The sequence below is a fragment of the Morone saxatilis genome, unplaced genomic scaffold (assembly GCF_004916995.1).
Source record: "Morone saxatilis isolate NCDOM2014 unplaced genomic scaffold, NCSU_SB_2.0 Contig9, whole genome shotgun sequence".
NCBI classification, from domain to species: domain Eukaryota; kingdom Metazoa; phylum Chordata; class Actinopteri; family Moronidae; genus Morone; species Morone saxatilis.
The window spans coordinates 11,596,412-11,619,583 of record NW_023340268.1 but is presented as its reverse complement, the minus strand read 5'-3'; the positions used below and the strand labels follow the sequence as shown (position 1 = coordinate 11,619,583).

Here is a 23,172-nt window from a genome sequence, read left to right as displayed (position 1 = left end):
GTGCTGTACAGAAGAATAAATAAGCCATCATAAATAAAAGACATATAGGAAATAAGAGTTAAGTCATGGGTTCACACAGTAGGATATGTTTGTCCAACAGGAATACATTAATATGTAGCTGTTAATCTTAGAAGTTCATCAACCCTGTGCCTGTGTATTTAATTTGTCTGTTTAAATTGCTGTAAAAAAAAGTGTGTTGTGGTGGTATTAACAGTCTGTCTCCCTCTTTTTCCAGTTTGTTGCATACCGGCAGGACCCCATTGGCTCAGTCGTGACCCCTTGACTTGCTTATTTGTTCTTTATGATTGTCGGCTTAGCGGAATACGGTTGAGATGAAAGGACTCGTTGACAAACCCAGCTACATCATTGAACTCCTGGAGGGAGGAGTGACCATTGAAGATGTCATTGACGGACACATCTGCGAGCAGGCCCAGGTCAGTTCAGCTGGCAGGGCCTGTAAATAGCTTCAGTCTGCAGTGAAGGAATTCCCCACATGCTACAAATTGCTTTCACTTTTATCTGTTAGGCTGTAAGTCAGTTATTGTACTGTTACTGTAGTGATTTTACTGATGTGACATGTTCTTGTGCTCCCAGGTGGAGAAGAGTGCGTTCGTGGCGGGGGACCTCGGTGCCCTGATGCGGCAGCATGTGTGCTGGCAGAGCGTAGTGCCACAGCTGCAGCCCTACTACCCGGTCAAGTGCAACAGCAGCCCTGCTGTCATCGAGGTGCTGGCCTCCTTGGGCCTGGGCTTCGTTTGTACCAACAAGGTAGGCTTCAGACTTCACAGAAATCACATTCAGGTAGCTTGGATTTATATAAGTCACAGTGCTTAATTCTCTACTGAAAGCACTTGACGTTTGGGGGCAATTTCATTACAAGCACTCAATTGATTACTAGTCTAATGACTGCTATCCTTTCAACTTATGCAACACACTTGGTACCTTTGTGATTGTTTTGATGGGGCTTTTGGACTTTGTGGCATTAATTTCTCTAATGTGTGTTCTCTTTCTCCCAGGCGGAAGTGAGCCTGGTGCTGGAGCACGGCGTGCCACCAGAAAGCATCATTCTGTCAGGTGTTTGCAAGCAGCTGGCACACATCAAGCACGCTGCCAAGAACAACATCCAGCATCTTGTGTGCGAAAACGAGGCAGAGTTGTCCAAGATTTCCCGGCTGCACCCTAATGCGAAGTAAGACATCAAATTAAGTAGCCAAACTTTTTCCTCTCATATTTTGAATCCTCACACGTCTGTGAAACTGAAGACTGTGTCACTGTAATTACTGTTTATAGGGAAGTGCGTTACGTTTCGTGTTTGGCTACAGAAGATTGGTAGATGTTTGGCTAATGTCAAAAACGTAATAATCTCGCTTAGATGGGTGTTTCATTCATGTTTTAAATTGTCTGTTCTAGGTTGCTGCTGCAGTTGACCACCCAGGCCCACGCGGCTGAGACCAGCATGGCTTTCGGCTTCTCTCTGAAGAGTTGCCGGCACCTGCTGGAAGCAGCCAAGGATCTGGGAGTCCAGGTGGTGGGGGTCACGTTCCACATCCCCAGCTCCTGCCAAGACCTGCAAGAGGCCTACAGCCATGCACTGTCAGATGCCCGCTGTGTGTTTGACATGGGGGTAAGAAAATATCTTTAATTATAAAAATTATGAATCAGTAGGAATTTGTTTTTTTTTCTGTGTCCTAAATTCCTTTTTATTTTGTACACTTTCTTTTTCATTAAGGGTAATAAATGACTGTTTGCTGTTTCTGTTCAGGTGGATCTGGGCTTTAACATGAACATCCTGGACATTGGTGGTGGATTTACTGGCTCAGAGTTTCAGCTCAAACAAGTAAGTAGTCAACAGCTGTGATATGACTGTGGGGGCTTCAATCAGCCTTTAGAGCTGAACCAGTTTTGCTCATGCCTGTAGTTTCCATCAAATTTAATTGAAACCTTTAGCGAGCCTGTCAAATCAGAAACAATAACATTGTATAAGTTCTGCAAACACTGCCTGAAGAATACAAGTGAAACTACAGAACTTTTAATATTACTGTAGTTATGTGATACTTTATTCTCTTTAGCCATCAACAGGTGATCGAAGACATGACCAGTTTATTCAAGGACATTTTGGTTCATCTAGCTAGACAGTGATGTAAACAGCCAGTACAAGTGCAACTCTGGATGTTTGTAACTCAAAAGTCACCAACAGCACACATTCAATAATTTTTCCACTTTAAAATCATGTAATGCCTAAAAGCTAAAGTTCTTGCACATACTTGTTTTGTTACTGGAAACCCCCTCTGAATGCGTGTTTGCTGTAACTTTGTGTGTGCAGGTTGAGTCTGCAGTCAGGCCGCTGCTGGATGCTTACTTCAGCCCATTGTCTGGTGTGCAAGTGTTGGCCCAGCCAGGCAGCTTCTACGTGGCCTCAGCTTTCAGCCTGGCTGTCAACGTGATTGGCAAAAAAGTAGTGACCCGCCACTGGGACAGCCTCGCTCAAGGTGAGTAACTTAATTCTCTCCGAGGTTCTTTTTGTACTCTGTAATCCAGTTAAATCTGACTGAAATACCCTTTGTCTCTGCACCCTGGCTGTAAATATGTGCAGATAATTATATGCTGCCTTAGCAAAGAAAGAATAGTTTGTGTGTTGGATACTCATTACATACCGTCCTATTCGGAGTCCCCAGTTTGTACATAATACAGTATCTATGTATCTGACCCACTATATTTACACAGGTGAGAACAATGAAGATACCGAGTTCCTGTACTACATGAATGAAGGTGTTTATGGCCCGTTCAGCCGCAAGCTGCTGGGAAACTCCATCCCTGCCCCGTCAGTGCACAAGGTTAGTAGGGCTCCACCCAAGAGTCAACCCCATTCAGGACTGAATTGCAGCTCTAGTTCAGATGGGGAAAAGGGGTCATGCGTTATGAGTATTTTAAGGAAGTAGGATCAGAATCGCTTCAGATACTGAATTATATTGTCCCACGTAAAACCTTCCTGGGTCACCCATCAGTGACAGTTAATTCCTCTTCTATGCTGTTTATCTCAAAAGTGACATGAACTACACAACATTAAGTGAAACTGGAGCTGAAGTTACTCATATGATAAAAATAATAAAAATGAACAGGGCTGTTATCTATTCCATACACACCAGCCCCCTGGTGCAGTTTTAGGCAGTGACCTTATATTAGTTGGTTCATAATGACTATCCAGTTTTAGGTTGCTTGCTAGCTAATAAGTAATAGATGTTTGGATTTCAATTATGATTTAATAATATAATACAGTTTGTAAACGACGCTGCATCAGTTCTTTTTACGGCGTATAACATCTTGAGTTGCAGACTGTGATCCTGTTGCTCTTCTACTATCTTGCACTTGACACGCAGGGTATAATTTTACACGTACCGTAGGGATGTCATTAACTGTAACAGAAGCCGTCAGTGACATTTCTGAATGTTTCCTATTTTGATGACACGGTTTCCTCTCTCCAGCATGTGCTGTGTGCTGAGGAGGCGGTGTATCCCAGCAGCCTGTGGGGCCCTTCACTGGACCAGCTTGACCATGTGGTGGAGCGCTGCCTGCTGCCTGAGCTCAGCGTGGGAGACTGGCTTCTCTTCTCCAACATGGGCGCGTGCGGCCTGGAGGAGTTCAGCTCCTCCCAGCTGCCCATCTACTACACTGTCTCCACCTCTGACTGGTGAGTGTGGAGCGAGTTAGCATGTGAATGTTTGCCACTAATACAAATGTAGTAAGAATATGATTTAGAGAAAACTGACTCTGACTCTTGGTGTTGCCCACAGGTACGAAATGCAGGAGGCCGGTGTGGCACTGGACAGTGCCATGAAGAATTTCTCCATGGTCCAGTACAGTGTGTAACTGCACTCTGCCCCTGTCCCCTATTATATTGCACAGATCCTCCTTAGCCTCTGCTTTCACCATGTGAGAGGAGCGGTCAGTGAGGTATTTGGGACGAGGGGCTAAATGCGGTAAACATTCCAGCCACCTTGGAAAATGCAGTGTCCTATTATTTCTTCCAGGAATTCGACTTTTTTTACCTCTCGAAATTGGAAACAATTGGTTGTTCAATACTTCAGTTGGTTGTCTAAAATTTTATCTGGAAGATCTTCTTTTTTTTGCTCCTCCCTCCCTCTGATGGACTCAAAAACAAATCTGTCAGCTAAAAGAACTCTGGCCCAAGCTCAAATGACATTATGCAACAAAATGGACGACTCTTTGGAGATGGCACCCTCCCAACATGTTTGGGGTGGTTTGTTTCCTAAATCAAATCCAGTTTACAAAATGTACAATTGATTTAAATCATGTTATCTATTAATTACCTGTTGACAGTCGTGTAAATCCTGTATCTGTTCAACACCAATACATTTTGTCTGTAGATGATTTGTTTTAAAAGAATCAATGCCTCATGTGGATTCTGTACTTCAGACCCTTCACTTTGCATAGTTTAAATGAAATTATGACAATGATGTAACCTCTTTCTTTATTGCAGCTCACTTCAATGCATTTTTATTTATTGGATTCAGATATTACTGGGGCATATTTAAAGCTCCATCTTTAAGTGTGTTTTGCCCATCTAACAGTGTTTTCCTGATAAGATATTGATGTGTTTTTTAACGCTACCTGGATTAAGTGTGCTGTGATTGCCATTTGTGACCTCAGTGGTTTCCCTTTACTCGAAAGGCATGAATACACCCTAATGCACTCCTCGCCTCTGATAGACGGAGGTTAATCTGGTTTAAAATGCACAAAATGTTTTGTAGGTTTAAGAAATACTGTGACATTTAGCAACGCAGCCCTGGATTTTTCAGATCCTTACATTGGTGTCTCTCACCAAGGGATTGGTCCTTGTTCTCCCAGGATCTGAACAATCCAACAGGGGAACTATTTCTGAAGAGTGCTCTCTTAACATAAATGATCTGTACGTGGTGGATGTGGACGTACACATCCGTATCTCTCAAGTGAAAGACATGTTTGTTGTACACAGACCTCTCTAAGGCTGCGCAAATGACAAATAACATGCCAGACTTTTCCTCATGCTTCTCTAAAGTTATGAGGGACATAATGCACAGTCTCATGTACAGCTAAATGTCTCACGTCTAATAATATTAAAGATGACCTGACTTAACTGCAGTTTTTAAAGAATCCTGCCCTCCTGTGTTACAAACAACTAATGTATTAATTACTTGCTTGTCTAAGGCACTAATGGACCATAGCCTGTTTTTGACTGTAAATTGTGCTTGTTAAAGTAATGAAAGTGATTAATTTAATACATTTCTGACTGAAATACACAACTCTTGTGTATGTGTGATCTTTGAAACAATTTCCAACGTATTTAAGAACCACATGTTTGTTTCTTTGTTGAATGTCCTAGAAACAATCTGTAATCCAGATTTAGGGCTGCTTAGGCTCAGTATTTTGCAGCCAGGCATGAGATCCTACTTCCTGCTGTAACCAGTAAAAATAGTAGATGTTGTCATGTGCAAACTTTTGCAATCTATTACTAAATCAACATCACATAATCATTAAATTTAGGTTATTTATTAATTACCCAGACACCACTAGCTCTCCTCAGCCCAACATAGCTAAACAAAACCAGAGGTATTCTCTAGCCTATAGCCTTATCATCCTCGTCGTGTACTAACAGAGTATTTCCATGTGTTTTGATGAAAGCATCATGTCCCAAAGAGAACATTTGAATCCATCTTGACAGACATCAGTTTACAGCCGAGCACTACAGCATCATCTTAGAGTATTTAATCAGTGAAATCAGCTGCTGCTGTGTTTTGTTTCAATGAAAACTACATGCTCGTGGGCTTCGATGACATATACAATATCCGCTTCAGTTACAGTTTAATGATTAAAGAGCTCCGAATCTACAGTTGCCACTGTACATTATAGTATGTATTTATTATTTATTATCTTTAAAGTCAGTAATTAAAGACATTTAGAGGTGGACATTCAGATCAGATTGCCTTTCCTCTAGAATAAAACTGAATTGTTGGTCATTTACTGTACTTACATTATCTTCCCTGAACAAGACACTCTCACCTGCCTGTGTGTTCTCAATAAGATCTTTGTCCAATTATTGTTTATAAAGTATGATTTCAGTGCTGATATTCATATGTTACCAATGGCAAATATTGTAGCTGTCAGCTTTAGCCATTGCTCACTGAGCCTCAGCATCATTAGACTAACAAGGAAAGATGAATGTACACGTCATTGATTTCCTCTGGAGAACCTTGCTTCAAAATGAATTACAGCCACTGGAATATTTCCTTGGTGTTGTATGTGAGAGGAGGTTACCAAGTGAAGGGAAGCATTGCTCTGAGGGGAGCCATTATAGCTCCGATTGAGCGTTGCATGATAAAATGTTTATTAGGGGTGGCTGCATCTTAATGAGATTCAAAATAAGACTAATAGATCAGCGGAGCTTCATACACCGCTCACTGCATGTTAGAGAGGGCATGTAGAAGAAATGGTCATGGTGTGTTTGACAGTGGTGGAAGCAATGATGATAATAACATAGTAAAACAATTATTAGTCTGTCAGCAAAAAGCACACACAAAGTGACACTGCACAAACACACATAGTGACACTGCACAAACACAAACACACAAATAGACTTTGCAATTTCAAGGTTGCAACACTGAGGTGATAGATCTGAAATGATATGCTTGAGGAGTAACTCCTGTTGATTCACAGCCTGCTCAGTGTTGACTGAGAAAGCATGAATGAAACCTAAGTGGTTGATTCTGATTGGTGGCTCACTGATTGGCACGCTGGGAATCTCACAGTAAAAAATAAAAAACCTCTTTCCTTTCTTTGGGTTTAAAGATGATGTCATATAACTGAGTCGTCCTTCAGCAGTCTTACCTTCGGGATAGGACTGCTCTGCTTTGGTAAGAAATGCTGCAGCACAGCCAACATGGATGTTGACACTTTACTCTGTTCCTCATATTGTTCCTCTGTTTGCCCCAGAAGTATTACATCATCCTGGTTTACGTTGCCTGACCGGACGGCGAGAGCGCCAGATATGATCGTGTTAGTCACATTTTAAATTAGATCACAAGTGCTTCATGTCAACAAAAGTTAAGGTTTTGACAGATGAGGAACTGTCACATCTGAAGGAGCTGCAACATGAAGGGGCCGTGGATAAATACTGTGAAATAGCTATTAAAATGATTGCGTAGTCAAACAACGCGAGAAATTATACGTCACGAGTTCACCACGAACAAGCTTTAGCCTGCAGTAACGTCACACTGACACCTTGGGGAACTCTCGATTCGTCTCCAAACAAACCGACCTTTTGTTCGTAAAGGTTCATTGCTGGGCCGTAAATTCAGATAGGTGACTTGTTTTCAAGTTGGCAGTCGGAAACAAAAGATTGTTAGTCTGAAAAAGATTTGAACCGACTTTTACAAGCGGGTTATGAGCATAAAAATCTGAGATTAAGCTTCGTTATTGGCATAAATCGCTCTGCGGTGGTAGCTAGCCATCTTGTGGGCCTCCTGTAATCGTGGAGCACATTGAAAACTGCCAACGCTTTACGCTCTGCTAGCTGAAACACAACTAACCCAACGCTTTCACTCAGACTCCTTTTCAAAATGGTGCTCCGAGTTAATTGGTTAAAAAAAGTAGCATGATGTGACGTCACGCGACAAGGACCGCCCATTTAGCTCATTTTCTCGACAGCTCATTGGCTGGCCTGGAGCCCTGTGCCACGTGACTGCCAGGTTGCAGTAGCCACGCCCCCCTCCTCGACCTAGCTATCTGCTGTGGGACAGAGAGGTCCAATTAACAAGGAAGTTATTACATGAAATTAAAAAAACATCATTATAAAACCCATCACCCAGACTCCCCGGAACAATGGCCGACAGTCTTGGTGAGAGAGTAAAAAAGCTTTTCAGTTTTTAGGCTCACACGGGCTCCCATTGGTCGGTTCGTGCAGTATGCAAATTAGGAGCGCTACGTCAGATCCTGAACTTGAGCGCCATTTTTTCCTCAACAGGGGAAGAAAGGGACAAAAGCTGGACCAAAAATAACTTATCACCAGAAGAGGTTCGCAAACATCACCTCTCATATTTGACTAGATAATTCCCACAGCGGCGGGTGCAGACACGGGATGCTGCTCGGATGAGGATCTGTGTGCAGCTCCGGGATCACACGCAGCTCACCGACACACACACACACACAGTTGAGGGCCGGTGGAAGTGGAAAACGTTAGCCCTGGTCGGAGGTGGCACAGCGACAACTAACGTTAACCTACACTGAATATTGGACGAGGTAAATATCTGGGAGGAAGCTGTGGGCATCCTCAAGTGGGAAGAAGCGGCATGGCCGGCTTAGTGAGCCGGCTTGTCGCTGTCAGCGTGCTACCAGGGGCTTTTTAATCACTCCAGTGTGGGCAACACAGACACACACAGACACAGACACACAGACACACACACAGTGAGGGTTAGCATGGATGGCAATTTGTGTGAGGGGACATATTTGTAGTTTAAAAATGAAAACACACACTCTGAACACGCAAAGTTTCTCCATGCCCGACAGTACATGGCTTAGTAATCATATATTATTCACATAGAGACTTACTCGCAGTGTGGATGGAATCAGCTGTTGCACAGTAGTGTTATCTTATGGATGTGTATCAACACAATGCTTTAATGCATAATATCCAGGTACAGTCATTATTTTTTATAGCAAAGCATCATTAAGTGCAGGGGTGTTGTCTTTATGCTGCAGTTTAATTTGTTACTGTGTTATTCTCACTACAGGGATGTTCAATCAACCTTTATTCTGTAAGTTTTGTGTTTGTATGCAGTATGTCGTTACAAAATGGCACACCTTAAGCGTTTGATACATTTCTTTATTTATTATTAAGAGTTAGAGTTAGGCAGGCTTGTTGACATTTATGCTGGCTCGGTGGTTTACATGTACATATGCATACACGTGTGTGTGTGTATATATATGTGTATATGTGTATATATATGTGTTTCATTTAGGCAGTCTTCATCAAACAACTGTGTTTGGAGCAGCAGTAGAGTATTTTACTCCCATAGTGGGTTCTTTTTAGGCGTTGGCTGGGAAATGTTGACAGGATTATGACTTACATTTAAATATACTCTAAATATGTAGAATAAAAGGTTCAGTTTAAGGTTTTTTTCTCATGTTTTGTGTTGATGCTCCATGACATTAGAACTTGTTTTCTTTTACAAGGCTTCTGGGGAATAATGTATCAGGTTCCAGTTGGAAATATTGAGAAGATCCGAAAGGCACGTAAGACAGTGAAAAACATCTTAAGTGAGATCGGCTTGGAAGACTGCCAGAACCTGCTGAAGGTACGTTTCATCTTGTAAAATAACTGAAGATGCCTTTTTAAGATTTGGGTCTTATCTAAAGCTGGTATATAAGGGTACTTAACTCTTCACGTAAACTAGACCTTTTCAATAAGCTCACTTACTGTATTATTTGTTTATGGTAGATCACTGTTTGGGGTTTTTAACAATAGCTGAAAATGTTACGAACTTTATTCTCATCAAGAGTCTTTGTGATGATTTATGTATATAATCAGTGCTGTCCAAACCTTCCCACTCTGCTTGTTGATCCAATGCTAATAGTTTGTTTATACTAAAGTCACACTTTAGAGTTTAAAAACAACAAACGTGATAAACACGACAATAATAGCAGTGTGCAGGACATGGGTCAGGAATTAGTCTGTCACCTGTTCTCATTAACTGATCACTAATATTGATTTACAGGTGAAAATATCTGTCATTTTCATGCTGACGAATGCAATTAAATTGAGCAATTATATACAGTTTATGGGTAAATAGAGTTTATTAAAGTAGGAGGTATAAACATGTTAATACAGCCATGTTAACATGTTTTGTTATCATATTTGAATGTCTTTATTTGGACTACATTACAGAGAACATTACCTTTATAAGAAACAAGCAGAGATGTAATGTACCAGCTTTTAGCACACTGCTATTTTCTGCCCTGAGCAGGAATGTGATATGATGATGGTCACATTGGAAGAATGACATTCACAGGGTTATTTTTTTTCTTTGGTTGTTATGGCAACAAGTGGGGTTGGACTATATGATGTCATGTCTACTGATTTTCTGTGATTTTGGGATAATGTTGCAAATCAGTGCGCAGGACTGCTTTATGGCACTGATGTGTTTGTTTTCCATTAATGTGATGATGCACCCTGATTTTCATATGTTTGAATATTTGTGAATATTTTATCTCAACCTCTGCTCGTAGCAACAAGTGAAGAAAACAGATGGTCCATTGACCACCGCCCAGCTTAGTTTGTTGTGTTTGCATAGATGCATTACCTCACTACTACACCTGACTTGTTTTATTGAGATTGCAGATATCTTATGACTCTGACTCTGGTAGCTTGTGGCTTAGTTTAAAATTTAGAAACTCAGTACTTGTGTCAACTATTTCTCAGTTACACTGCATCTATGAGCACATAGGTTTTTACACAGAGGTGAAAGAGCTGGTACCCATTTGGTGTGACTTTATACTTTTAACTTTTTACGTTTAAGAAGAAAGCACAACTTCCTACTGCACCATAACGATGTCTGTAATTGCTATTAACTCTTTAGATTAAAGCTTTATGTGAAACCTGCACTCCGTTGTTGATTTTGTTTTGATATTTGTCGATCAGGTACATCCACTAATGCAATAATTCTGACTTCATTAAGATTTTGTGGACGTTGTTTCATAGAGGTGTTTCTTCAACTTAAACGTCACTTTTGGATGCTGTAGTTTGTGGTGGTGCTGAATAGTATTGCAGTATACAAAGAGGTGCTTTTTATTTAATTTATACAACACACCTCTCTGCATAATATGGCCTCCAAACTGAGCATACAGTTGAATCAGCTGCCCTCTAAAACTGTTTCTACAAAAACTGAACACTGTAACCTTCATGAAGGTAGGACTTATTGCAGGGTAATTATACTTTAAATGACACTGCTTTCATTTTAGCTAAGTACATGTTATAAATTGGCAAATGCAAACAGGGTCAGTTCATGCTGTATGATGCTTTGTTGTTTAAACTGCTGGCTTACCATTTTACCATCAGTACTTCATGTTGTATTTCTATTATACTATTCCTTATTGACTTAAACAAAACTGAGTTTTAATGGACACATCTACATTGTGGTACTGTTTCAAATACTCCGGATTTATTTGTTTTTGTGTCTATTGTGCAGAATCTCAATGAAACCTCTGAGAAAAACTCCGATGAAGATGAAGCCTTTGTGGAAACTGAGTGGGTTGATTTCGCACACAACGGCAGACTACAGAAAAAGGTGACTATGACACTGAACTCCTGTTAACTTAAATAATAAGTACCTAATAACAACGCTGATTTAAGTGTTTGTTAAATAATAAAAAAAATGTTACTGACCTGTTAACCCATACCTGTCTAGGGACGGAGAGAGATTAGAGGAGACTAATAATTTCATGTTGTTTATAATATTTAGGTTGGTATGAATCTTATATAATCTGTACACACCGAAATGCAAAATGTAACTTAGTTCACTGAATTAAACTGATCTTTCTCTTTTTCTCTTCAGTGGCCTTATCGGTCTCGAGCTCTGTGCTGTAACCTGTGCAAGTACTCTTCCCAAAACATCTACAACTTCAGGAGCCACGTCTCTCGCTGCCATGGATATGTGCAGTCATTCTGTGCGCTGGCCCCCTGTTCTCAGTGCCTCTTCATTGGCCACCCCAAGGTTGTCAAGAAGCACATGCTGTTCTTCCACGCTAAAGTCTCCACCCACATACAACCTCAGAGAGAAGGGTTGGCGCCCACCCATCGGGGAAACGAGAGGTATCACTGTCGAAGATGCGGATTTCCGGCCTCTTCTATCTTCGCGATGAAGAAGCACATCATTCTCAAGCACCTGGAAAGTTTGGCGGAACAGTATATTGGTTACAGATTACACCTTCAAGGCACCACATCTGTAAAGGTCCACTGCTGCAAGGTGTGTAGGGTGAACACTGGAAACCTAGACCAAATGTTGCATCACATGCTGGTTGAGCCATCGCACTATTCAGTCAGCACACAGGTGCAGAGTATGATTTATGAGAACAAGAACTACACCATTAAAACAACACCCAATGGCAACGGACTATTTGTGACATTCCCAAGTATTGCTCCCAAACCACAGCAACCTCAAATGTTCAACAGTAAGTCCTTGGTTTTACCAAGTAATGGCCAACCTGCTGGGACTGTGGTGGCATTACAGCAGTTACAAGGAACTACAAACAGTACTACTCTGATATGTGCACCTGGAACCAACCAAGCTTTTCTGCCCCCGCAAGCATCCGCGCTAGTGCAGCTAGCTAGCGCTGAAGCTAAAGGTTTGCTCCAGCCTGGTGCCACGATAGCCCTCCGAAGTGCTTTGCCCCACGGACCGTCCATGGTCCAGCTTCCCACGGTGTCTAATATGTCTCTGAAACAGGCACCAGTGGCTCTGTCTCCTGCTTCTGCTCAACCACAACAGACTCCACAAGCGCAGCAAATTCTTCTTCCATCAGGAGTGCAGGCCAACATGGCAGCTGGACCTGGAACTGTAACTGTATCTAAGCCTGCTGTGGTTACACAAAACGCATCAACAAACCAAATCACCCTACAAGGTACCATGCTGACTTCACAATCTCTGCTAAGTCACCTTATCCCAACTGGCAACAAGATGAATGGCATGCCCACATATACCTTTGCTCCACTGCAAGTAGCAGTGCCGGCCTCTCAGAGCACAAGCACCCCTCTCAAGGCCGTTGAGCAAACAAGTAACTCTTCACCACAAACTAAGAAATGGATTACCTGTCCCCTCTGCAATGAACTTTTCCCTTCTAATGTCTTTGACATGCACACAGAGGTTGCTCACCAGACAAAATCCAACACAACCAAGTCAGAAAGTGTGGCGGCACGAGCAGCGTTCTTGAAGAAAATGCCTGACAAAACTGTCAAATGTCTAACATGCAAAATTCTTCTATCAGAAAAAAGCGTCTTCCAGCACCTGCTGCATGGCCTGAATTGTTTGTACTGCTCAGCTTTGTTCTTTTCAATCAAACAACTTGCTGAGCATGTAAAGCAGCACAATCCCACAAGTAAGGCATACTGTGATTTTTTGAGACAGAAGTACAGGGTCTACTCAAAAGGTGTTGGGGGAATCCTGTTTCCTTACTTTGATGTCCACACCACAGCACCGAAAGAGGTCCTAGGAGATACCGAGGTCAATCTGGCCCTGGTCACGAATTCCCTCGACCTGATCTTCTTTAAGTTGCAGCCCAGCAGCCAACCGGAAATCTGCCCAGCCCCTGTGAAAATCAACAGTTCGTACTGTCCCTTCTGTGACGAAAAGTTTCAGAATGATTCCAAACACCTTCAGCACCTGAGACAAAAACACTTTGTAGCACCCACCATTCATGCCATCCTCAAGACCGAGGCTTTCAAGTGCATATACTGCAATGGTGTATACACAGGAAAGGTCACCCAGCAGGCGGTGATGCTTCACATTCAGCGATGCCGGTGTTCACCAAAACAACCACAGCCCCAGAAACCTACGGTGGCCCCACAGCAGCCGCCAAAACCCGCTCAGCAGCTCAGTCAGCCATCCGGACTCTACTTCCTCCAAGTGCCACAAGGGCTGACTATAAAACAAACGCTAGCTCCAGCTCGTGTGATTTCAGCTGCACCCACCGCAAAGCCTGCAGAAACAGAAGCAGAGCTGCAGTCTAAGAAGAGGCTGGAGGCTGCGTGGAGGCAGGTCATCGAGGCCAACACACGAGAGCGAGAACAAAAAGCGGCCATGCGCAAGAAGCGAGAGCAGCAAAAGTGTTTGCCCCCGCCTGAGCCTGTGATTCAGGCCGACCCTGCGGTGAAGCTGGTGTTGGAACCCACCCTAGTTGAGCGCCGCAGCGGCGAGGACCGCAAAGACTTCATATCCAAGTACTTCAACCGGAACCCCTACGCGACCAAAGCCGAGACTGACGAGCTGTGCAGGAGGCTGTCCCTCACCAAAGCGGAGCTGGCGGCCCACTTCAGCAAGAAGCGCAGCAAGTGCATGAAGAGTCTCAAGAGGAGCACAGCTGCCGTTCTCTTCGGCTTCAACATGACAGAACTGAGCAAAGTCAAGCACAATCTCGACATCCCAGAACATCAGGCCGCCGATACCGCGGAGCAGCCGCCTGCTGATTCGACAGAGCAGATGGAATACAGCGAGGACCGACCAGAGCCGATGGATGAAAGTGGAAATGAGAAAGTTACGGATGGGGAACCGGTGGAGCAAATGGAATGAGCTCTGAAATGTGTGAAAATGGAACAACCTGAAAACAGCAAACAATGCAGATGTACCTGATTTAAAAAACAGAATAAAACACAGATACTTTAATAATGGCCTTTTAACAGAACTAGAGTTCATCATGCAGTGCATACAATGCATTTCCTAACATACAAGTTACCTGTTAGCGAGGGCAGATTCTTAATGTAGCCTTCATTAATAGTGCTTCGTTTGACTTCGGTATGTTGTCAGTAACCCTGATTTCCAGATAAAGGCGGAGCCACGTTGCGATGCTCTTTTAGAACGTAATAATGAAGCTGCAGATGTATTTGTCTGTGAGATACTATGGTGTCAGACGGTTGAGCTGCAACAGTATTTATTTAGCTGGTTACAATCTCTCATTCAACGGTGGCTTCTGGCGGTTTAAGCACTGATTTACTCCTGGTAGCTGCTTTTATTTAAACCCATCTGTACAAAATTGTGATTCCTACACCATTGCTTGTCTAATATCAAGACACAAGTGCACACTTCAATGTAGATTTGATTTATTCTGTTAGGCTCTCCTTCATAAATTGTTTTGTTTTACATGTTTGGACCTATTTAATTCATGCACACGGCTTTTTTGTTGTTTTCTCATTGTTTTTATTTTTATTTTTCAGACTGTTCACATCACTCCTCCCTCCACATTTAGACACTTAAAGGGGAAAAAAATGTTTCCTGCTCACCAACTTCTGCAGACAATTTAGCCGAATGTTAATTTTGCAGTTTTGAAGCCAAATTATTAAGAATGTACAAAATGTTTGAGTTGGCAGGTTTGATCAATTCCCAGAGTTAATGAAACACTTCATTATTATAAATCTATGACCATGTTGCTTGCATGAGCCTTTGTTTTATTGTCAGGTGAAATTATGATTTGTGCCATTGTGAAGTCTACATATTTGCATAGACTTGTGGAAATTTACCTAGAGATTTAACATAACACAAAACATGTTACTGGGTGTTCAACATATAATATATCTTCTGTTCTCCTGACAGCTGTTTTTTTGTACTATACATGTATTTTCTATAATTCCTAGAGGATCAAAAATGTTGGGAGAGGTACAAATGCTCATTCTGTCCAAGGCCACTGTGTTGTAAAAAATAAATAAAGTGGTTTCCTTTTACGTAAATGATTCATTTTTATTTTTCATTTCATAATAAAGAATTTAACTTTAAATCAAGCTGTGTGAAAGCACTTCAAGGTATTTCATTTCTTTCATGTGTAACTGAAAAGACTTCTGGACACTTTTTTTTCCTTTTATCAGCAGGAATAGAAGATAATGTCACAATAAAAGTTCCATTAGTGTTTAATATTACCCTGAGAAATAATGGAATTAAACAATTTTCTACCAGCCACATTTAGTCTTCAGCTGAAATACATCAGTCAACCTATTTCTCAAATGACTTCCTTAATAGCAGCTCAAAATAAAAGATCAGGGATGTGTTGAGCCCATCCAAAGGTCTCATGATTAAATGCATGCGTTATTCACTTCTGGCCACACAGTGGTGCCAATTCACTGTCTTTAACTAGCTAGTTAGTTTTTCCACATTTTGTTAGGATCGCCATTACATTAGTACCATTTCATTATAATCATACTATAATACCACTGATTAAAGTAATAACAGACAGAAATGTGGTTGAAAGCCCCAGAAACTGCACAAGGTCAACTTAGTAGCTATTTCTCGCTCTTCATGTACTTTGAACAGCGACTAAATGGACCCTGTGGTGAGGTTGTTTCGTCAGCGCATGTTTCCAAAGTCAGTTATGTAAACTTTCAGTCGCTACTTCATTCTGATTTGATCAAGGATCGAGGGGCCGTTGTAGTTGTTGGTTTGAATGGCCTCCAGCCTCTTCAGGTACTCCACTGGGAGTCCGTTCTGCTCTGCACCCAGACACACCACCTTATATAAGACACAGGATTGAGACAGAGAATTAACATTTAGCCGCTAAAAAAAGTTATTCCATATAGTCGTGCATTGTCTTTGGACCATTGTTTACATGTACACACCTGTTTGTATTGTGGAGAGGGAGGACAGGCATGGAAATTGTTCATCTGGTAAGTCCTGCAGAGCATCAGTCCTTTATCGGTCTCCACTGAAACCTCAAGAGGAGAATACTTCCCCATGCTCACCCCTTCCTGGCTGAGGACACATACAGAACAACCGCTGTGTTGGTTCAAAACGACAAACATTAACTGCTCAGTTCATTAACGGTGATGCATTTAGGTGACTCACTTGTCTAGGCTTGTGAGGTTTTCGTTGCTCAAAGTCCAGACTACCCCCCACACTTCTGCCCCTGGATGGGACTCAATGGTGGCCACGCCGCCATGCCAAGTGGTGTGTGCATTTTTCTCCCACAGGCCAAAGTTCAGCTCATAGTCCTGTATGAACACAGGGGGTACGGGACAAAAGGTGAAAAGAGGCATTGTGCATTTTAAACAAAATGGCTTTTATTTCAGTGTGACGTGAAGAGGGGCTGCTGTGTTTGTGTTTTCAGCAGTGTCCCCAGAGCCTGTTTACTGTCGGTCATCAGTACGCTCCGGCCCTGTTGTTACAGCTGGTTCTGGACTGGAGGTGCTAGAGCTTCACTGTGGTCGAGCTCGGGGAGTAACAGATTACATGTAGCACAGGATACAAAAACAAAAGGTAACGAATGTTACGGTTGCAGGGGAAAAAATGTGTAATCAGATTACAGTTACATTTCGTAAAAATGTAGCAGGATTACAGTTATCAAATACATTTTAAATTTGAGAATGATATACTACCGTGCACATGCGCAGTGCATACACATTACAATCTTACAGTTGCCCAATTCATTATCATGGCCTCCAGTAAAAATGCTTGTTCTGGATAGAAATGTTGTCATTATTTTGTCTTTAACAGCACAGAGCAGCTTTATTAATGGTGCTGCTGCCTGAATTTACTCAATTAAAAACAGGTTCTTAAATACACTGAGCAGAGGTCACATTCTTATTTCCATTTTCTCATCTAAAGTTAAATAGTTCTGTTGTCTTAAAAGTCATCTTAAATGATATTTATTTTATCTTTATTTGCATATTTGGCGTTGAGGTAATCCGGAAGTAACGAATCAAGTCGTGTCAGGTTACTGAGTACATTTTAAATGAGTAACTGTGTCTCCTAACCCTGCCTGTAGTCATTTAGATGGAGTAATATGATCATTTAACGTTAATGTTGTCCACACATTACGAGGCCACTTTAACTTTAACGTAGCGCTGTAACTATGGTTACCATCCGCTGACTGCTGGAACGGCAGTTAAATTATTACCCGGACCGTTAGAGATGTTTGTTTGAGCTCTTTAAGACAAATAGTTAATCATCTTAATAACATAATATATCCGTACAACCATGTAACCACAATAATACATCTGATTCATCCAACAGTGTTTGCACCTGGCTAACGTTAGCCTGTGTTGTTTAATGCTCCGCCGTTGACACCGTGGTGCTAAGCTACTAAATGCTAACGTAAAGACGGTCCCGACAGGTAAGTGTAGGTGAAATAACTCAATGAATCAATGTTTAAGGTGTATTAATGTGTCATATCTACACTGCAGTAACGTTAGCTCGTCGCCACTCGGCTGCGTTTGGTGAGTTTCACATCACCGGAGATTTGAGTGATTAAAGTTGGAGGAGAGAGAGAGAGAGAGAGGGACTACAAAATAAAACCGGTTCACTGCACAAAGTGAGTGGTTACCTTCAGTCGGCCGGTGGAGTAAAACGTCGCCGAGGGGTTTGCCAGCTGCAGTCTCTCCTTCAGTAAGTTGCTTCCGAAAGCGAAGTACATGAAGCGACCGACGGCAGCAGCAGACATCTCTTGGTGTTTCTGTCGGCCGTCGACACATAGGAGCTCACCTTGATCCTAAACCTAAACCTAACTAAAAATCTTGTTGTTTTTAATGTACCAAGTGTTGGATCCAAACTCTGCACAGAGGCTGTCTCCGTCTCGTCTCGGCTGGTACTTTAAATAAAGTATTTTAGTTTAAGGTTAAAGGCGACTGCCGCTCTTGTTGACAGCAGCTTTTACACTAACTAGCTGTTTCAGAGCACATTAACCAGAGCTATGGGTTAACCAGCCACTTTACCACTATAACCATCACACACACTGAGGAGATACACAGATGTCTCGACTCTTTTTAAAGAGTATTTGATGATTCAGTTGTAATATTTGTGTGGGTGTTTTTTTTATTTACTTCCGGGTCAAATGCTGATCTTTTGCGGTCTCTTCTGGAAGTCTAGTGCTGACACAACAACCCTTAATGCCTTTAATATATAGATATATAGATATATATACACTTTATTTATCCCGAGGGGAATTACGTTGATTCATATTCTTAATCTGAAGTTAAAATGTGTTTTCATTTACAGCCTAGAGCAGTTAAGAAACCATGTTTCACAAAAATACACAGACAAGTTACCTGTGAAGGTTTAATAGGTTTTGATTTATATATTATTTATTTACCAAAGTTAAAGTTTAAAAGCCAGTTTCGAGGCTTTCATGGAAACTGCAGTATTGTAAATCCACCATTAATGACACGTACCAAATGTAGACATTTTATTAGTATTATCTTTAATTATTTAAATTCTATATTTGCATTGCCTTAGCTCACCTTGTAGAGCACGAGTCCTTATGACAACCCCACCCTCATTTCATCTTTAGAGGCCCACTTTATTTAAATTCAGCCATGTAATAAATACATTAAGTAAACAAAAGTGACACAAACAAACCCAGTTAATGCTGTTAATAACACACAGAGTCAAATGTATCCTCTTCATAAGGACTTTAATGTACAAAATAAGGAAAAACAAAAAAAACTTGAACAAAAACACATGGAAATTCACAAAATGTTTCCTCCGAGAAAAAAAAAAGAAGAAAAATCCTGTACAAACAGTGAGGTGTTGGCCTGAAAACGTGCGGCCTGGCGATCATCTCCTCGGGCCGCCCCGGCCTCGTCCTCTTCCTCTGCCACGACCTCGTCCTCTGCCTCGTCCCCGTCCAGCCACTGAGGAGACCGACGGGTCACAGTTAGCAGCAATCACACAGAAAATCAGTCCTACACTACAGGTCACTTTATACAAGTATACAAACCCCTGCTACACATGAAGGTAAAGAAAGTATTTAAAGTACAAACCAACGTGTAGGTTTCAAATGAAAACAAAACGTTTGAATAAAACCTGAGCAAGATACATGTATCCTATTCACCCTGCAGCACCGTCAACTGGAAGGCCGTGATTTCACTCGGCACGGCTTCACCTCGACCTCCGCAGAGATTATGTTGTTCCCTTTCCCTTGATTTATTTGCTTCTACCACGGTTAAAGGAGGCTACGTAACTCAATAGTTTCATTCAGTCTGTTTCTACAATTGGGAGTTTTATTTTGAAAAGTAATATAATACCAAGCTCCAACCACAACCAGGTGTTAACATCTGAAGAAGTTTAGTATTTTTTTAAATAGGAAAGCGCTCCAGGGCGTCGAGACTGAAGAGACTTGTTGCTGTATAAAACACAGCGCTGTTACACAGTCATGTCTCGTACGCTCTGACAAAACCCCCGAACTGGAAACTCCAACTGGTTTGCTAATTTTCCCAGTTTGCCGCAGCTTTGGTGTTTGTGTTCTGAAACTCGGCCGTGTGTCGGTTTAATGAGTGAACCTGTTAACTGGGAACTTTCTGCCGAATGTGTTAACCAATTGGTGACTTTATTTAGATAAAAGTCGATTAGGGTCACAGACAGGCAGGAGGAGGGAGAGTGCAGATGATTAGTACAAGCATCAAACATTATCCCACTGCACCACTTTAAAAGTAATTAGGAAAACAAACACTGTTAAACATCCTAAATCAATAGACAACGACAGCCTTACTTCAATACATTATCTGCTTATCGGTTTAATTCTTTATCGATTTCTGACATTGATAAAAAAGGAACTGATAAGCTACAATTATGAGGATCAGACACTTAATTTTCAGCACTGGTCACATGACTTTAACCTTTGACTTATAAAATTATATTCAGTTCATCGGGTTGAGTCCAAGTGGTGAGGCTGAGATATCAGGTTCACAGCAACGGGACGGACAGACAACCAGAACAAAATGTTTGTGACTATAAAACCACCGAGGTTTCACTACCAAGGAAAGATTCAAACAAAAACCCCTGAACTTTTTAACGTCCATGCACTGATATAAAGCAAGATTAATAAAGTCCTCGATAAACTTCCAAAACGCTCTGGCACAAAACACAACAAGAGGAAGCCACATATCACTAGTGTGCTGTATTATCGTCCCTCCTCTGCAGAACACCTGGATGAACGACTCACCTGCTTCCCTCTTCTTGGACTTGACCTTCGGCTCGATGTCAACCAGCAGGGTGTCCAGGGGGAGGCTGTCGGGAAGGATGAAGTAGCGAATGTTGTTGCCACGGATACTCAGTGACTCCAGCTGAGTGGGCTCCCTGTTTTTCAGGGTCATTTTCACTGCCTTCAGGTGGGTGTTCATGCTCACATCAACACCTGAAAGAGAAAAGAAACAGGAGATGAGAAACAGGGAAATTACCACCATGGAAATCCTGTCTTTGCTGATCCCCAGTGGTTCATCTCTGGTGGACCGCAGAATCTCCTCATGGTGCCACAAAGCACAATTCAGACCACAACCAAACATATCCAGCAGTCTGAGCTGCCAAAGTGTTGAAACTTTCAACCAGAGAACGCAGAAAATAAGAGCTCGACAGCATTTGTTGCCTCTAAATCTCTCTGATCGGTACACGTGTGTTCATGAAGCTTTACCAATCTGAAACGGTGATTTGAAGGACGCCTCGGCACAGGAGTGGCGTGGTTACAAGGCATCAATGATTTGTGATGAAATTATTGTTTTACTCTCGTTCACAGTAAAAATGTATAAATTAAATCACAAGTTCACTTTTCTCCAATTGGAAGAGGAATAAAAAGAAGAAAACACGAGATGTATTGGTAGAGAATAAAGTGATACACCCTTCAAAACATAATTTAATAGGAACAAACAAACCTAAAAATGTAAATGAAGAAGAATAACTCCTCTTAAAACTGTTAAAACAATTGATTATAATCTTTATGAGGGTATTACTAAGAGCTGTATTAGGCTGCATTGGCTTTAGCTGGGTCAACCTGATAAACTGGCTTCTGGGAGGATATTTGGTATCACCTGTGGAAGCAGTTTAAAGGCAAACTTTGAAGAACAGATATGTCACAAGTAGAGAGAGATTTAACAGCTGTATCTTCTAATAAAGCCCCAGCTGGCTCTTACCTGTGATGGTGCCATGGACCTGGGTGCCATTCTTCAGTTCAATGGTGACCGTCTCATGGCTGAGTTTCATCAAAAACCTGCGAATATCAAACACAACCCGAGAGTAAACACCTCTGTGTGAGCTCTTCCTCTCCTCATATCGACACCGTTTCCACAGTAACATCGTTTAAAGTTTAAAAGTTAACTTTAGCCTGAAGTGAGCTGGTTAGCCTGTTAGCTTCAGGCGGTGCAGCTCAGGACCAAAACAAAAGCCCCCTGACGAACAACGTGAAGCCCGTCCACTTTAAAGTGTCAATAACAACACGTTGAGGAGAGCACTGGTGGCTAAATGTTACAGTACCCGCAGAGAACAGCAGACACAGAAAGGCCTGTGAGTAAACCGACACTGACCTCGGTGCGTTTGCGGATAAAACAAAGAGATTAAACAAACAATAACTCCGCTGTTTCACATTTAACACTGAGAGAATGAGAGTGTGTGAATGGTTCAGGTTATTCCCGAGCCCCGTGTGCTCCGGTCTTTGTATCTGCGGACAGCCTCCATTCACTTCATTCACGGGTTCCCGCCTCATCCTCCTCCTCCTCCTCCTCTTCATCAGTCTCTCCCTCCGGTTAAATCTACACCCATCCTTCATCATCGCGTTATTTCATCCGCTCGTATCGCCGCCACCGACAGACGGGGCCTGCTGACGAACACTCACCGGACTAGTTTCATGCTGGTGACGGACTGTAGAGAGAAATCCTCCACCGAAGAGAAAAAATTACAGCGATCAGGTGAGAACACAGGCCGCTGCTGCACTGTACGTTTCTGTCGCGCTTATGCGACGTCACTAAATGGGCGACAGCAAAGCGGAAACGTTGCTGATGGCAACATCGCCCCCTGACGGTGGAGTGGTGAACAGGTTTAATAAGTTTAAAACACACTTCATGTAACTTTACTCTAGTTATTGTACATAATATAACCCCGAATACACAGACTGTGGGTTCAGCTTCCATTAGTCCTCTAATTACATTTATTTATCAAAGCTTTATTGATATAACTGTTTATAACTTGTGGTATAATTGGTTTTAATACTTGTGTAACTGGTAATAACTTGTTTTAATAAACTTGGTATAAACTGGTGTATAACTTGTGTATAACTTGGTTATAACTTGTTTATAACTTGTGTATTAACTGGTGTTATACTTGTTTAATAACTTGTGTAATAACTGTGTATAACTGTTTGTATAACCTTGGTTGGTATAACTTGTTTATAACTTGTGGTTATAACCTGTGTATATTGTTTATAACTGTGTATAACTGTGTATAACTTTGTGTATAACTTGTGTATAACTGTGTATAACTTGTGTATAACTGTACATCAGCTCTTAGTAAAGGCAGGGAGGACAATAGATAATAAACAATAAAGACAATCTTTACTTCATTTTGCACTGCTTACTGTTTATATTGTTTACTGTAGCTACTGTGTTATACATTAACTTTAAGTTTATTTTATTCTAATGTAAAAGTGAAATGAAGAGAAATATACAAT

General features: G+C 41.7%; 4 protein-coding genes across 4 annotated transcripts in view; 2 read left to right on the top strand and 2 right to left on the bottom strand.

Annotated features, from left to right (window-relative positions):
* Positions 1–5,300, top strand: part of azin1b (antizyme inhibitor 1b) — a 6,734-nt gene extending 1,434 nt beyond the window's left edge. The window contains exons 3-11 of the mRNA XM_035681172.1: positions 236–434; positions 595–768; positions 1,017–1,189; positions 1,411–1,624; positions 1,763–1,837; positions 2,324–2,489; positions 2,725–2,834; positions 3,483–3,688; positions 3,792–5,300. Of these exons, the coding sequence (XP_035537065.1) occupies positions 333–434; positions 595–768; positions 1,017–1,189; positions 1,411–1,624; positions 1,763–1,837; positions 2,324–2,489; positions 2,725–2,834; positions 3,483–3,688; positions 3,792–3,867 (1,296 nt within the window). The 5' untranslated portion in view covers positions 236–332 and the 3' untranslated portion in view covers positions 3,868–5,300. The remainder of the gene's footprint in view (positions 1–235; positions 435–594; positions 769–1,016; positions 1,190–1,410; positions 1,625–1,762; positions 1,838–2,323; positions 2,490–2,724; positions 2,835–3,482; positions 3,689–3,791) is intronic.
* Positions 5,301–7,886: 2,586 nt separating this feature from the next.
* On the top strand, positions 7,887–15,478 carry adnp2b (ADNP homeobox 2b). Its single transcript, XM_035681325.1, has 4 exons — positions 7,887–8,292; positions 9,226–9,347; positions 11,238–11,336; positions 11,604–15,478. The coding sequence occupies exons 2-4, from the start codon at positions 9,240–9,242 to the stop codon at positions 14,331–14,333; spliced, it is 2,937 nt and encodes a 978-aa protein (XP_035537218.1). The 5' UTR covers positions 7,887–8,292; positions 9,226–9,239; the 3' UTR covers positions 14,334–15,478.
* On the bottom strand, positions 15,474–18,506 carry ggcta (gamma-glutamylcyclotransferase a). Its single transcript, XM_035681327.1, has 4 exons — positions 18,067–18,506; positions 16,590–16,735; positions 16,364–16,496; positions 15,474–16,256 (listed from the first exon to the last, which is right to left on the bottom strand). Exons 1-4 carry the CDS (start codon positions 18,181–18,183, stop codon positions 16,137–16,139), a joined length of 516 nt encoding a protein of 171 aa, XP_035537220.1. The 5' UTR covers positions 18,184–18,506; the 3' UTR covers positions 15,474–16,136.
* A 627-nt stretch (positions 18,507–19,133) lies between these two features.
* On the bottom strand, positions 19,134–22,486 carry snrpd1 (small nuclear ribonucleoprotein D1 polypeptide). The gene is made up of 4 exons (XM_035682018.1): positions 22,342–22,486; positions 21,644–21,720; positions 20,683–20,874; positions 19,134–19,372 (listed from the first exon to the last, which is right to left on the bottom strand). Exons 1-4 carry the CDS (start codon positions 22,353–22,355, stop codon positions 19,296–19,298), a joined length of 360 nt encoding a protein of 119 aa, XP_035537911.1. The 5' UTR covers positions 22,356–22,486; the 3' UTR covers positions 19,134–19,295.
* Between the last annotated feature and the right edge of the window lie 686 nt (positions 22,487–23,172).

Bases quoted from the DNA above. Each gene is read 5' to 3' on its own strand.
- ggcta (XM_035681327.1), bottom strand. From the start codon at position 18,183: ATGTCTGCTGCTGCCGTCGGTCGCTTCATGTACTTCGCTTTCGGAAGC. The intron at 16,736-18,066 runs GTAACCACTCAC...GTGTTCATACAG, and splicing joins ACTCCACCGGCCGACTGAAG to GACTATGAGCTGAACTTTGG. The intron at 16,257-16,363 runs GTGTGTACATGT...GTCTTATATAAG, and splicing joins CCTCTCCACAATACAAACAG to GTGGTGTGTCTGGGTGCAGA.
- adnp2b (XM_035681325.1), top strand. From the start codon at position 9,240: ATGTATCAGGTTCCAGTTGGAAATATTGAGAAGATCCGAAAGGCACGT. The intron at 9,348-11,237 runs GTACGTTTCATC...TCTATTGTGCAG, and splicing joins ACTGCCAGAACCTGCTGAAG to AATCTCAATGAAACCTCTGA. The intron at 11,337-11,603 runs GTGACTATGACA...TTTTCTCTTCAG, and splicing joins ACGGCAGACTACAGAAAAAG to TGGCCTTATCGGTCTCGAGC.
- snrpd1 (XM_035682018.1), bottom strand. The intron at 20,875-21,643 runs GTAAGAGCCAGC...TTTCTCTTTCAG, and splicing joins GGTCCATGGCACCATCACAG to GTGTTGATGTGAGCATGAAC. The intron at 19,373-20,682 runs GTGAGTCGTTCA...CGGTCTCCTCAG, and splicing joins GTCCAAGAAGAGGGAAGCAG to TGGCTGGACGGGGACGAGGC.